The sequence below is a fragment of the Monodon monoceros genome, unplaced genomic scaffold (genome assembly GCF_005190385.1).
Source record: "Monodon monoceros isolate NGI ecotype Baffin Bay Population unplaced genomic scaffold, NGI_Narwhal_1 Super_Scaffold_13, whole genome shotgun sequence".
Classification (NCBI taxonomy): Eukaryota; Metazoa; Chordata; class Mammalia; order Artiodactyla; family Monodontidae; genus Monodon; species Monodon monoceros.
Window position 1 is genome coordinate 67,460,261 of NW_021703769.1, and position 14,394 is coordinate 67,474,654.

Genomic DNA, 14,394 nt, shown 5'->3' on the forward strand with positions numbered 1-14,394 from the left:
TTTTTATCATCTGAAGATGGGGATAAGAAGTCATAGGACTTATAGGGCTGTTGTGAACGTGTGCAGAGCGCTTAGCACAGCGTTAGATGGGTAATGAGTTATCAATAAATGGTGGACATTTTCATTAAAATTCTCTTATCCCTGACATTACTTCTCTATCTCTACATACAATGCTCAGATAATAGTTATATGAACATCGAAACAGCATCTTTGTCTGTCTTGATCACCGCTACGTTTCCTGCCAGCTCTTAGGACAGTGGCTGGTTCACAGTAGGTATGTAAATATTTGTTGAATGTATGAGCATCTTTGAATGTATGAGTAAGGAAACCCATCTCTCTTTCCTTCCCTTCCTCCCTTCTTTCCTTCTTTCTTTCCATCCATCCACCCATCTGCCGATCCTTCCATCCATCTCTTCTTCCATCATCCATCCATCCATCCATCCATCCATCCATCCATCCATCATCTTAGAAAGGCTTAACCCACAAGTTTTTTTCTTTCAGTTGTGAGTGTAGTGGCTTTACCCACAGGTTTTTTTTTTCTTTCAATTCAAAATATGTGTAACACAAAATTTACCATTTTAACCATTTAAGTGTATCGTTCAGTGATATTAAGTACATTCATGTTGTGCAACACCTCCAGAACTTTTTCGTCTTCCCCAACTGAAACTGGGTACCCATCACACAGTAACTCCTCATTCTCCCCTCCTCCCAGATCAAGGCAGCCACCATGCTACTTTCTGTCTCTATGCATGTGACTACTCTAGGTACCTCACACAAGTGGAATCACACAGTATTTGTCCTTTTGTGACTTAGCCCACAATCACAAAAGCTGTGTGATCCTGGGAAACTTAACCTTCCCGAATTTCCACTTCCTCATCTGTAAAGTGGCTGTAATAATAGTACCTACCTCATGGGGTTGTTGTGAAGTTTAAATGAGATAATACATATAAGGTACTTAGACCAGTACTTAGAAAGTGCTCAGTAAATATTCACATAAATACATATTCTAAATCAGCAGGCACTGGTATTGTGCTTATCATGTGTCTGACTCTGTCATAAACACTTTATGATCTTAACTTATTTAAGCCACACAACCCGATGTCATTGGTACCACCACTATCATCCATGCTGCACGGAAGAAAAAGTAAGGTGCAGAGAGGGTAAGCAACTGCTCAAGGTTACTCAGCTGGTTCACGGAAGAGCTGGGATTGAAATCCAGGCAGCCTGTTTCCAAAGTCCACAGGCTTTACCATTGCCTCTGCAATCTCCAGAGATGGTCATCCGTCTACACCCTCAGTCCTGGATCAGCCTATCAGCATGAGTCTGTGGAGGTGCCGGGGCCTCAGACACAAGGAGGTGTCCTTAGAAGTCCATTGAAAAATCACTGAAGATGAGTTTACCGTTACTTCCCATGTGTGGTCCTGATCTGGCGGGGCCCTCCTCGTGTTCACTCACACACGTGGGTCTCCTCTGGGCCCCGGTGGTGACCAAGGGAGCTGGGGATCAGGGCCCTCCATCTCCTGCTGGGGCAGACCTGGAGCCCTCCCCAGGTGACGCAGTGAAGCCGACGCCTTTTGCCTTTGCTGGCAGAAAGCTCAGCAATCCTTGGCCACCCCCTGCCCTGCCTGGTTAAGGTTAAAAACAGTGTTTCCTCTCCTGGGCCTCAGGGCCGCCTCCTACTGGGCTTTATTGCTTTCTTGACACCCTCGGGAGCCTCTGTAGCCCTTTAAAAGGGGCAGAGCCTGTAGTGGGCTGGAAGCCCCGGTCCTGGAGATAAGAGTGTCCTGTCCGGGAGAGCAGGTGCGGGTTTTCCAGCCAGCGCAGGCCAGAGTCCCGTCCTGAGTCACCTCCGCCCTGATGTCTGCAGAGGTGAGTACACTGCTGGCCTCTTCCTCTGCAGCCTGGCCATCCAAGCAGTTGCTGAGAATTAATTCAAGATTGGGGCACTGGGGGGCTTCTTTCTGGACTCTCCTCCCATCCGTGTCCCCCTCCGTTTCCCCCCCTTCAGGCAGCTGCATCCATGTGTGACCTGGAGTTTGGTGGCGTCAAGGTGAAGGAGCCCAGCGAGGGGGGCAGGTGGCGTGGGTGCTGGTACGAGCGGTTTGTGCAGCCCTGCCTGGTTGAACTGCTGGGCTCTGCCCTGTTCATCTTCATCGGCTGCCTGTCGGTCATCGAGAACGGGACCGACACTGGGCTGCTGCAGCCGGCACTGGCCCATGGGCTGGCCCTGGGCTTGGTCATCGCCATGCTGGGGAGTATCAGGTGGGAACAGCTCTGAGCACTCTGCCTGGTGCCAACCTGGGGAGCCAGGCAGGGAGCAGAGCTGTGGGCAGGGACCCCTGGGCACATGCCCAGGATCCCAAAAGCAGTGTGGGTAAAATGTGGGTTGGGCGAGGGGTCAGGCTGCTTGGGTTTGAATCCTGGCTGTTCAGCCTATGAGCTCTGTGGCTTTGACTAAGTCACTCCCCAAACCCAAACTTCCCACCTATGAAATGCGAACAGTGGGAGTATTTTCTAAATCTTATTTCTCAAGCCAACACATGAAGGAGAAAGGCCGGGTAACTCGTCCAGAGTCCCATGGTAGAGCCAGGAGGCAAACCCAAGCTGTCTGTCCTAAACCCAGCATCTCCTGGGGAAGGCACGAGAATGAAATGATGTGAAGAGCTTAGTCTATAGTAAGCGCTCAGCCACTGTTGGTTGCTGTGTTATTGTTACCTTTAGGACGGGGCATTTTGCTCCAGCCTGGGGTAAGGCAGAGTTATGCAGAAGAACCCGCCGGGGGGGCAGGGAGGCCTGAAGAGTTCCCCTTGCATAGCCCTCCCCTGGACAGGAGCTCCACCGGGAGGTCGTGGGCTCCCAGGAGAACCAACCACAATGACAAATGTCTTGGATGGAGTGTCTGTCAGGGGCCTCTAGAACCTGGTTGGTCTGTATTTAATCTCACACAGAAAACAGATCTGAGTAAGGAAATTGAAATACTGTTTCCTAGAAAAGCAGAATGGAAAGAGAACTTTAACATTTCTCTTTAAATATCTAAGGGAAGCTGCAGGTGGGATGAAACACAGAGTCTTCTGTTCGACGACGGGTCTGGGATTGAAGGCAGCCTTTGTCGCTGCTTAGCTGGGTGACCAGGGCAGTTGGCTGGCCCTCTCTATGTTCAGTGGAATCAAAGGGGATGGTAGTGATAGCTGGTATTTATTGAGCACTAACTATATGCTAGTACTCTGTGTGAACACGTATTAGTTATCTTTGCAACAGCCTTTGTGAGGTGGGGACCACTGAGGCACAGAGAGGTTATGTAAGCTGCCCACGGTCATACAGCTCTTCGGTGGCAGAGCTAGGGTTTGAACCCAGGCCAGCTGGCAGGAGAGAACATCGCTTTGCGCTGCAGGAGACTGCCTACCTGAAATGCCAGCCTTTTATTCAGCCATCTGTTTTTTGTCAACAAATATTTATTCGGCACCTACTGTGTGCCCGGCACTGACTCTGAGGTTATTGGAGCGCCCGACACAGCACCTAGCACCAGAGTAGGTGTTCAATAAGTATTTGTTGAGCAAACCATGGATGAGTAAACTAAGAAGGTGTCTTGATTGTTTAACTGTTAATGAGTGTGAAGTGTCCCAGCCTTCTCCTGGTAGAACCACACTCTGAGTGACAGTGTCTCTCCCCGTTTGGGCTGTGGGACCTGGTGGTGAGGCTGATGGCCGAGAGGGTTCTAAGTCTCCCTCCTGCAGGAGGCCACCCCACCTCCACCTTCACCTCTCTGCTTTGGCAGAGCCCAGGCTAAGTTTGGTCATGGACCTGAATTGAGGCCAAGTAAGCCTGGCTGCCCCTCTCCCTGCCGGTCAAGTCTGAGATCAGCTGGTGCTTCCTGATCCTGCAGGAAGCTCACCCAAGGGCCTGTGCACAGAGCTGCACCTGACAAGTTGGGGCAGCTGGTCCTGAAGTGTGAGCATGTTGGACAAAGTCCCTGTGTCCAGAGCCAGGGTCCTCTGTCCAGTCTCAGCTCAATGCCCTGTGCCCATTGGGTGGGCAGGCGCATTGGTGGGCTCTAAACATCTGGGTTGACGTGGGGGGGCCTTGGGGTCACTGTCCCTCTTATTGGGTGTGTCCATCCCAGGCACCAGGGGGATTGGTGAGCCAACCTCTCAGGATAGTTCCTTCATCTGAGTGGGACTGGATAGGATGCCAATGGGGGTAGCAGGGCATTGGGGGGGGGCCTCTAGGCTCTGGGGCTTGGACTGGTTGAGCATCTTGGTGAAAAGGAAGGCTCTTGGCCCATGACCTCTGGAAGGACCAGCCAAGTTGAACCAGCCCTTTGGCCTAGGTTCGACTTGGTCTAATCCCCTTCACATCCCAAACTCCAGATCCCAATCCCAACTTAATCATGAACCTCTAGCCTCGATCCTGATTCCCAGTGCCATTTCCAGGAACCTCTAATCTCAATTTTACAGGCAACACTAGTCACACTTTCAGAGCAAAAATAGGAATTTTACTGGTTGAGTTCCACCAATAAAAAATTTCATTGGTTGAGTTCAACCAATCAGGAGCTGTTGTTCAGGGCCTGGTTTCTTCTAAGGGGAGGCCAGGATACCTGTCTTGGGCTGTGAGTTTGAAGCCTGGGGTCTCATTCTGACCTGTGGCCACGGCTCTGAAGGGCTGGATGCAGCTCTTAGGGGCTCTGGAAAGAGCTGAGGGACAGTTTCCCACCGTATTCTTGTCTGGGCCACCCTGGGGTCTGGGTGTAGGACAGGAATGGTGCTGCCCTCCCCTCCCAGGCTCTCCCCCACCACTTGGCACCTCGGGGAAAGTGGGCTTAATTTGGTGCCTGTTTTCTACCTGGGCTGCCCTTGACAGACTCCGGCCCCTCAAGGCCACCTGGGGAGGTGGTGGGGCTGCTGGGACCCAGTGCCTGGGCCTTGGCCTCACGACTCCTTCTGCTTTTGTGGGTGACAGTGGTGGACACTTCAACCCTGCAGTGTCCCTGGCAGCCATGCTGGTCGGAGGCCTCCACCTGATGATGCTCCTTCCCTACTGGATCTCCCAGCTGTGTGGGGGGCTGATCGGGGCCGCCTTGGCCAAGGTGGGTGATCCCCCAGGGGGCTGGGCTGGGGGCTTTTGCTCTGATGGGGCTGCTGGGGTGGGTGAGGGGCAAGGAGTGGGGACTGTCCAGTTCTTTTTTAAAAAATTGATTGATTGGCTGCGTTGGGTCTTCATTGTTGCGCTTGGGCTTTCTCTAGTTGTGGGGTGAGTGGGGGCTACTCTTCCTTGCAGTGCGCGGGCTTCTCATGGCAGTGGCTTCTCTTGTTGTGGAGCACGGGTTCTAGGCGCACGGGCTCAGTAGTTGTGGCTCGCGGGCTCTAGACCGCAGGCTCAGTAGTTGTGGCACATGGGCTTAGTTGCTCTGCGGCACGTGGGATCTTCCCGGAGCAGGGCTCGAACCCATGTCCCCTGCACTGGCAGGTGGATTGTTAACCACTGCGCCACCAGGGAAGTCCTGTCCAGTTCTTTTCCTGTTGCCTCCAATGGGATTGGGTGGACCTTTCTACCTTGGAGGGGACACTCAAAGGGCCTTTGGTTTCCTCCAAACCCACCCTGTTCTGTCTGTGTCTGGACACAGCCCTCCCTAGACAGACCAGGAAGCAGAATTCAGGACTCAAGGTTTCTGTTCCTGAGTCCATTTCTGGATTTAGACAATTCTAGTTTTTTCATTCATTCACTTCATTCATGCTACGAACATCTCAGTAAGCACTCTCAGAGGGTACAGGACATACAGGGTTATTCTCCTCGAGAAACTCCTGAACTAACTTCTCTGTGTGTTCTCCAGTTTGCCTGCCTTTAAACTGAGTTACTCTACCTTAAATGGGAGTTAATGCTCAAATTACTGGAATCCTCCCATTCCGGTAGGAAGGCTAGCTCTTCCTCTCAAGCCACAGAATTTCTATAGCTCTACACGTAACTCCATTGGAAGGACTTCCCTCCTCCCTCTTTGCCTGCCTGACTTCCTTGTTTCCTTCTTTCCTTCTCTCTCTTTCCTTCCTGCTGTTCTGAAGTCTCAACCAGGGACCCTTCAAATTGGAAGCCTTGCTTGGCTTGTGTTGGGGGTGGGATTGGAGGGAGTGGGGAGGTGGGAAGGGGTGAAGGGGGCACCCTGTTAGCTTGCCTGGGGTTTGGTCTGTGGCTCTAAGCGCTGCCCATTGCAGACTTTGGTCTCGAATCCCATCTTGCTGTCTTCCCTGCCCTGGTCTCCCTGTGCCCCCATTTGAGACCCTGCTCCCCTGTCTGTTTAGAACAGGGCCCGGACCTTGCTGCTCTGATTCCCAGTGGAAAGCAGTGCTGGGACTCTCCCTCAGGCCTGGTCACTTGTAAACTTGTCCAACATGGTGGAGACCAGTGTGGGGCAGAAGTGGTCATTCACTGGGTGTCCTCCCCCCTCCCCGAGCACTTGGTAGAATCCTCTCATTTAATCTCCAACTTGACTAGAAGCCTGCATCAGTCCTTAAAGAGCACTCCCCACCTGGGCCCAGGGCTATTACCATGACCATGCCTACTTTACAGAGGCGGAAGCAGAGGCACAGAGAAGGCAATAATTTGCCCAAGTTCAAATGAACTGGGGAGCAACTGAGCCTGGATTTGAGTCCCGGGTCCAGAAGCTTGTCTGCACTGCAGTCTTCCCTTCCCCAGTGTCGTGATGACCCCAAGGCTGATTTCCTGGGAAGCCAATGGGGCTTAAGCTTCAGGGCTCTTCTCAAGCCGCTCTTCGAAGCGGCCTTTTAGGGGGCTGGTAATGTGTTTACCTGGGTATATGTGTTTGCAAAGTTTGTTAAAATAAGGTATTTATTATTCTTTCTCAAAGAGGGTCATATAAGTTACATACCCTTCAGGCCTACAATACCTGGAGCCACCGCTGGGTTATCCCCATTTACAGAAGAGCAAAATGAGGCTTAGGGAAGTCCAATAGCTCAGGCAAAGCCGCACAGTAGGAACTGGTGGAGCTGGGATGTGGGTCCAGATATGTCTGACTGCGCATCGGACAGGACCCTTCCCTGGTTCAAAAGGATGGGGCCCCTCCCGTCAGCTCCCAGCTGTCTCTCCACCCACAACGTGAGGCTGAGCACTGCTCACTGCAGGCGGTGAGTTCCGAGGAGAGGTTCTGGAATGCGTCTGGTGCAGCCTTCGTGACAGTCCAGGAGCCCAGGCAAGTGACAGGGGCAGTGGTGGCAGAGATCATCCTGACGACACTGCTGGCACTGGCTGTATGCATGGGCACCATAAACGAGAAGACGCAGGGTCCTCTGGCCCCATTCTCCATCGGCTTCTCTGTCACCGTGGACATCCTAGCAGGGTGAGTGCCCCTTGGCTGTGGGACCACAGTGCTTAGACCTGGGCCGAGGCTCGCCCCTGGAGGAGGGCAGGTCTGCTGAGCTTACCTGAGGGTTGCCAATAGAAGCCACACAGGTAATGTAAACGGGGGAAGTGGGCTGGCAGGAGGCAGACAACAGAGAATGGTGGGGACTGTGGCATCTAAGGAGGCCACCACCACGCACCTCTGATAAGTTATTGCTGTGTGGGAATATGGGCTTGGGGTGACCCTTCTAATTTCATTCTAGGGAAGTCAGAAGACTGGATTTTTATGTGAATTTTCTACTTTTTGTAGTATCAATAAACCATTTCTGTGGACTGTGTTTATCCTGCCAGCAGGCAGCCAGGTTTTAGCCTCAGACTTACAAAGAGCTTCCACACCCGTTGTCTCATTTATCTAGAGCCTCTTAGTAGGCTTGGGAAGGCATTAAGGAGACAAAGGATTATTTCTTCCCTTTTATATATGAGGAAACTGGGGCTCAGAGAGGACACAAGTGACTTATTTAAGGTCATTGGGAAGTGGCAAATTAAATGAGAGATCTGGGACAAGGGCCCCTGCTAAATATAGGGGATGAGGGAGCTCCTTCCTACAGGCCACCTCCTTCCTTTCTTCTTGGACACAGGACCAAGTGTAGCCTTTCTCTGCTCTGCCTCCAGCCCTAAGTCATCCTTTAGGAGGTGGAGTCTGGGGAAATGCATGTGCAGAGCTGTGGCAGTGCTTTGATGCCTCCTAGTGGCTTTTGGTTCACTTATAAGCCTACTGACTCATCCAGTTGGCTTTGGCTGCTGGCCACAGGTGGGGTCTGTGAGGGGTGAGGCCTGAGTGAGGACCCCAGCTTGAGTGAATGGGGAAAGGGTACAGACACTGGGACTAGAGAGGTGCTCTTGGGGAACAGTCCCTCTTCGGGAGATGCTGGGTCCCTAGCTTGTGGTGCAACAAAGGCCTCAACTAGGTCAGCTAGATTAGAGTTAGCACTTGCACATGAATTATAGGAGAAACATGAGCTCTGTGAGATATGTACTTTCATCTCAGCTGAAACACAGAGAGGTTAAACAAAGGTCATAGCTAGAAATAGCTGGGCTGGGTTTTGAATCTAGGTCTGCTTGACCCCAAAGTTCATATAGCTGAAAACTGCTTATTTTGCCTTATCAACTCTGGAGGAGGAGTAGATCCATCTTCCTTCCTGCCATCACTGAACAGGCACTACTTGCTGCCCATTCTTCTAGAAGGGTGTGTGGGGAGTGGCAGACTGTAGGGAGGACTCTGGGGAGGGGGTCAAGCCTTTCACTTTGGAACCTCCCAGATCGCCATGATATGGTAGCTTAGAGGGGGTTTCTGGGTAGCGTGTGACTTAGGCCTACTTGGGGAAATGAACTTGGGTGAGTCGGAGCTCCTTGACTGAGATTCTGCCGACCATTGTGGCGGGTGTTTGTAGGGGAGCTGTGTCTGGAGCCTGCATGAATCCTGCCCGTGCCTTTGGACCGGCTGTGGTGGCCAACCATTGGGACTTCCACTGGATCTACTGGCTGGGCCCGCTCCTGGCCAGCCTGCTTGTAGGAGTGCTCATCAGGTAGGAATGTGACACAGGGTCATGGCCCATCTGGTGGGCATGGTGACAGTTCCTAGAACATTCAGGTCTAGAGGGCTAGGGTCTCGCTTGGGTTTGGAGAAGAGAAGAGGAAGCCTTCTTCAGAGGCAAAGATTATGGCTCTGGGACCTTTGGTGGCAAGTGACAGAAATCCATCTGAACACAGCTTTCATCATAAACGGGAACTCATTGGCTCACATAATTGAAAAGTTCACAAGTGGCCCTGGCTTTGGTGGGAGCTCAGACAGTGTCTTCAGGGCTTGGTCTTTTTAGGCTCTACTGTCCTCTGGGTAGATTTCATGCTTGGATAGGCTCTCCAGTAGAGGCAAAGATGCCCACCAGGCACTCCAGACTTACATCCTAGCAGGTTAATAGCTGGAAACAGAGGAAACAGAACAACAGCTCTTACAAAGGTCCTGGCTCTGCTGTTCTCTGAGTTGGACTGGTCCAGCTTGGGCCATGTCTACCTCTGAATCGATCTCTGTAGCCATGGGGCCAGGCACTCTTATTGGCTATGTCTGGAGCATGAATCTTATCCTGGAGTTGGGGTGAGGTCAGCCTCACCTGAACAACTGTACGGACTGAAAGTAGGGGAGAAATAGCTCCCCACAGGGGTGTTGTACAACTCAAGGGACCCTGTCCACATAGAACACCATGTTAGTGGTGTCCCCAAGAGCATGCATGTCATGAGATGCCAATCATGTAAGACGCAATGTGAGCAGTGCTCCCTGGAGCTGGGCAATGGGTAAGAAGGTTGATAGTGTTATCAGAAGGATAATATCCGCTTGACTGCTTCTCCTCCAGCTCTCTTCCTGTGAACCTCAAGGATCCAGAGTGTCCTTCCTTTCTGCTCCAGGTTGTGCAGGGATACAAGTAGGTACAGTGCCCGCTGTCTGGACGAGGACAGGCACTGGGCTGAGCTGATCTAGACTGCTTGCATCGCTGCCTGTCTGCAGTCCTGGCTTAGCCTATGGATTAGTGAAAAGCATCACAAGTAATTCTCTGATGCTTTCAGAATGGTAGAGATGGGGATCTTCAGGAAAAGGGTTAGAGACCCAACAGGAAAGAGTTTCTCCCTCTCCCCAGGGAGATCTGGCTCTTGAGGCTGGAGAGGCTCAGGAAGGCATCTCTCTGGAGAATTCTGGGCCTGGAGACATTTGATGGAGGGTTGGGTCTCTCCCGGAGATGCAGAGACCTCACTGGGCCACCTTTTTTGTAGGTTCTTCATTGGAGATGGGAAAACCCGCCTAATACTTAAGGGGCGGTGAAGCTGAGAAGGTGGAATTCCTGCTGCCCTAGGGGCCCTCAGTGGACCTGTCCTGGACTGCAGACCAGACAGGTCTGCATTTCCTGCCGGGGCAGAGCTCTGAGAAGTGACTGATACGCTTCCCCTGACTTGGGTCTGGCTTTTCAGATGTGCTGGCTCTTTCGAATTCCTTTGTGCTCATCAGAGACCTCAGCCTGGGGAATGTGTTGCCAGCAATGCCCAGAGACAGATAGCAACAAGCACAACAGAAGAGCTTTTCTTGACAGGGAAGGTCCCAGGAGCAGAAGAATGGGTGGAAGAGGTGGCCGTTTATGTGTCTCGGCTCACTTCCCTCCTCCCCTTTCTCCTTCTCTTGTTCCCTGATTCCTCTGTTATAGAAGGGCCTTCTTTGGTCTTTTTCCTTGCGGCCTGTGCTGTCAATCTAGCTGTGCAATAAATAGTCCAATGTTTCCTTCTGTGTGCCCACTGGCTGGCCTTTCCTTTCAGAAATGGACACCACTGGGGGGGAAGCAGAAGTCTGGGTTGAGCTTTAGGTGTCCAGAGTCTAATTAGCTCAAGCCCAGCTTAGAGTCCAGGGCCGAGGCAGGTACTCAGAGTGCAGACCAACCCAAAGCCCGTCTCCCTCTCAGCCAGCGCCAAGGGAGCTCTGTCCGGAGCTCAGAGTCCGTTCTGGAGTCCAGTTTGGACTCTGGTCAGAATCAGTTCCAGATCACAGACCTCAAGACCCTTCTGAAGAGCCCAGTGCAGACTCCAGGGCATGGTTTAGTGCCCAAAGCTATCCAGGGCATGGACTGACCCACTCATGGCACTCCAGCTGGGGATGCGGGTGGGTATGGGGGTGGACCAGAGCTGCAAGGATTTCCCAAGGAAATATATAACGTGGCATAATACAGGTCCGGAGAGACAGAGGCATTTAGATGGAAGATATGAGTATAGTGAATAACTAAGGATAAAAAAAGAATAAAAAGACACGTTCTGAAGTTCACACCTTAAAAATAGAGTGTGTATCTTCTCTACAAGAATCTATGGGTAATTTATGGAAGGTGATCATTCTAACACCGCAAAGGGGTGCTAGGGAAAAATAATTCTCAACAACGAACAAAAACATCACCCACTTCTACCAGACAAGCAAAATACTCACCTGAGTAAAAAGGAAGAAAATGCTCACTGGAGAATATTACCAATGCAATGAGAGATTGCCTGTTGAGAAAATGGACACTACCCAAATATCCAAGACATTTTGGAGAAAAAGAGAATAATAAATTTCAATAACAACAAACCTAAAGAGAAGAGCTACTCAGACAACCTGTGTTCAATGATGTGAAGGTAATTGTAAAAATAGCTACTGACACTAATTGAGCACTTTCTACATGCCAGGATCTGCTTTGTGTTTGAAACATGTGGTAATTTATTTCATTTTCACAACTGTACAGGTACATATTATTGTTATTATTATTATTTTTTCATGTTATATATGAGGAAAGTGAGGCATAGAGAAGTCAAATTACTTACTCAAGGTCACTCAGGAAGTGGCAGAGCTGAGATTCAAATCCCAGTGGTCTGGCTCCAGAGTCTGGGCTCTTATACTGTTCATGTAATCTTAAGACATATAGCTGCACTTAAAGACAAATAGCGAGGGCTTCCCTGGTGGTGCAGTGGTTGAGAGTCCGCCTGCCGATGCAGGGGACAAAGGTTCGTGCCCCGGTCCGGGAAGATCTGCGGCTGGGCCCGTGAGCCATGGCCGCTGAGCCTGCACGTCCGGAGCCTGTGCTCCGCAACGGGAGAGGTCACAACGGTGAGAGGCCCGCGTACCGCAAAAAAAAAAAAAAAAAAAAAAAAGACAAATAGCGAACATTAACTCATGGGGTTAAGAACAAACAGAATTGTTAACAGGGGAACTGTGCAGTAATAGGAAGAGCCGTTAGGGTTAGTCAGGAAAGGATGAGTCTTTGCTGGAAGAACATCTAGTGAGAACTTGTGATTTATCCAGTAGATCAAATGAATAGGCTGATAGGAAAGGGTGGTAAATGATGTGCTCAAAGAACCCAAGTGAAGGGAGGGAAGGCAAAGAACGCAATGAAGGCAAATTCAAGACCCAGCGTACGCGCTGATGGACCTACTTCAGTTAAGAAGTAGGACTCTGGAGTCAGCTGAACCTGGGTTCAGATCCCAGCTTCACCACACTTACTAGCTGTGTGACCCTGCCTGGGCAATTTATTTAAGCTCTCTGAGCTTCAGTTTCCTCAGCAACAGGCATATTGTGTGGGTCCAATGAGTTAATGCAATGGGAAGGACTTAACACGGCACCTAGCATACAGTAAATGTTCAGTAAAAGTTTGAAATCAGAAACAACACATTAGAAAACTCACAAAGAGTGAAAAACATTAAAAGTTACTACATCCTTTGGCGAAATAATGAAATCAACCTTTGGTAAATCTAGTAAATAACAAAATAGTTACATATATATATACGTGTATATACACACACCCATACACACACACGCATACACGTGTACAGCTAACATTTATTGTTTATTATGTGCTCGGCACTGTGCAGAGAATGCTTTCCATGCATATTTCATTTAGTCCTCACACAACAATCCCATAAGGTAGTGTAGTGGGTTGAATAGTGTCCCCACTTAAATTCATGTCCACTTGGAACCTCAGAATGTGACCTTGTTTGGAAACAAGGGCTTTGCAGACCCAAGTAAAGTAAGGGTCAAGACGAACCATACTGGATTAGAGTGGGCCCTAAATCCAATGAAAGTGTCCGTATAAGAGACAGAAAAGGACACAGAGAAGGTGGCCATATGGAAGGACCGAGGCAGAGTTATGGTATCACATGATAGCACCAGGAGTCACCAAGAGCTAGAAGAAGCAAGGAAGGGTTCTCCCCGCAGCCTTTGGAGGGAGTGTGGACTGCTGACGCCCTGATTTCAGACTTTTGGCCCCCAGAATGGTGAGAGAATAAATACCTGTTTTTTTAAGTCACCGAGGTTGTGGTCATTTCTAGGGACAGCCTCAGGAAATGAATACAGGTAGCCACTCTTACTCTTCCCATTTTCCAGAGGAGCAAATGGAGATCCCAAGAGATGACATTACCCAGAGTCACATAGTTAGTACATTGGTGGAGCCAAAATATAAGGTACGTTTGACTGCAGGGTTCATGATCTTTGTCATCACAGGTTACTATTGCTGAATAAGGGACAGTATGTCGCCTGACTACTTGCCCCTTAGTCCCCCATGAAGAGGGGGACAGAAGCACGTGTATGATAACTCTTCTCACTCCTAACTTGCAATTGGATTTCAAGTCCCGCTCTTCATATCCATTTCTAGACCACAAGCTCTCAAGAGGAAGATCGATGTTAATTCCTCTTTGTGATTCCACGTTATTGGGCTCACTGCTGTACAGAAGGGACTGAGTACTTGTTGACTGAAAGAATGGCATAGGCGGATCCTAATGACTCTCAGATTCATTCTGACCCTACAGAGTAGAATCCAGAATTGACCCAGATCACCTAAGTTTACCTCCACCCCACCTCCTGTCTTCTCAGGAACAACGAGGTCACAGAATTTTAGGATGTTAGAGCTGGGAACTCTATGGCAGTAGTAAAAAGCAGTTGCTACGAGTTTGGATTCTGAGAAAGATCCGAGTTTAAATCTCAGAACGTTGGCTTTTTTGCTGTATAAGTTTGAAGAAGTTATTTAACTTCTCTCAGCCTCAGTTTCCTTAAAATGGGAAACCTGCCTCAGAATGTTTGTGAGGATAAGTGTTTGTAAAGCATTAGCACAATGCCTCATACCTAGTAAGTGGACAATGTGATAGCTCTTATATTTATTATTCTCTAATCAAAAATTTTCTTTTCCCGGCACTGTGTGGCACGCAAGATCTTGGTTCAAACCCGTGCCCCCTGCAGCGGAGTGTTAACCACTGGACTGCCAGGGAAGTCCCTCTAATCAAAGGTTTTGAAATGTGCAGGTATCAGAATCATGGCAAGGGAGTGGAGCTCTGGCAAGAAGATTCTAAACGGACATTGCACGCATGTATTTTCTCAATCAACTATCTTCATATAAGGATCTTTGGGCCTCTTGAGGGGAAAATGTTGGGAAGCGCTCATGCTGTCCAATCCCAAAACCCAGAGAGGTGAGCTAAATAATTTGACTATAATCACACAGT

The 14,394-nt window shown here is 49.9% G+C and overlaps 1 protein-coding gene across 2 annotated transcripts; it reads left to right on the plus strand.

Moving 5' to 3' along the window:
* The first annotated feature begins 1,767 nt into the window (after positions 1-1,767).
* On the plus strand, positions 1,768-11,856 carry AQP8 (aquaporin 8). Of its 2 annotated transcripts, XM_029222243.1 has the most exons (6): positions 1,768-1,869; positions 2,009-2,262; positions 4,957-5,083; positions 7,131-7,345; positions 8,799-8,933; positions 10,171-11,856. In XM_029222243.1, the coding sequence occupies exons 1-6, from the start codon at positions 1,858-1,860 to the stop codon at positions 10,217-10,219; spliced, it is 792 nt and encodes a 263-aa protein (XP_029078076.1). In that variant the 5' UTR covers positions 1,768-1,857; the 3' UTR covers positions 10,220-11,856. The 2 variants fall into 2 exon arrangements, with proteins under 2 accessions (XP_029078076.1, XP_029078075.1); XM_029222242.1 differs by lacking the exons at positions 1,768-1,869; positions 2,009-2,262 and having other exon boundaries at positions 4,250-5,083.
* Positions 11,857-14,394: the final 2,538 nt, after the last annotated feature.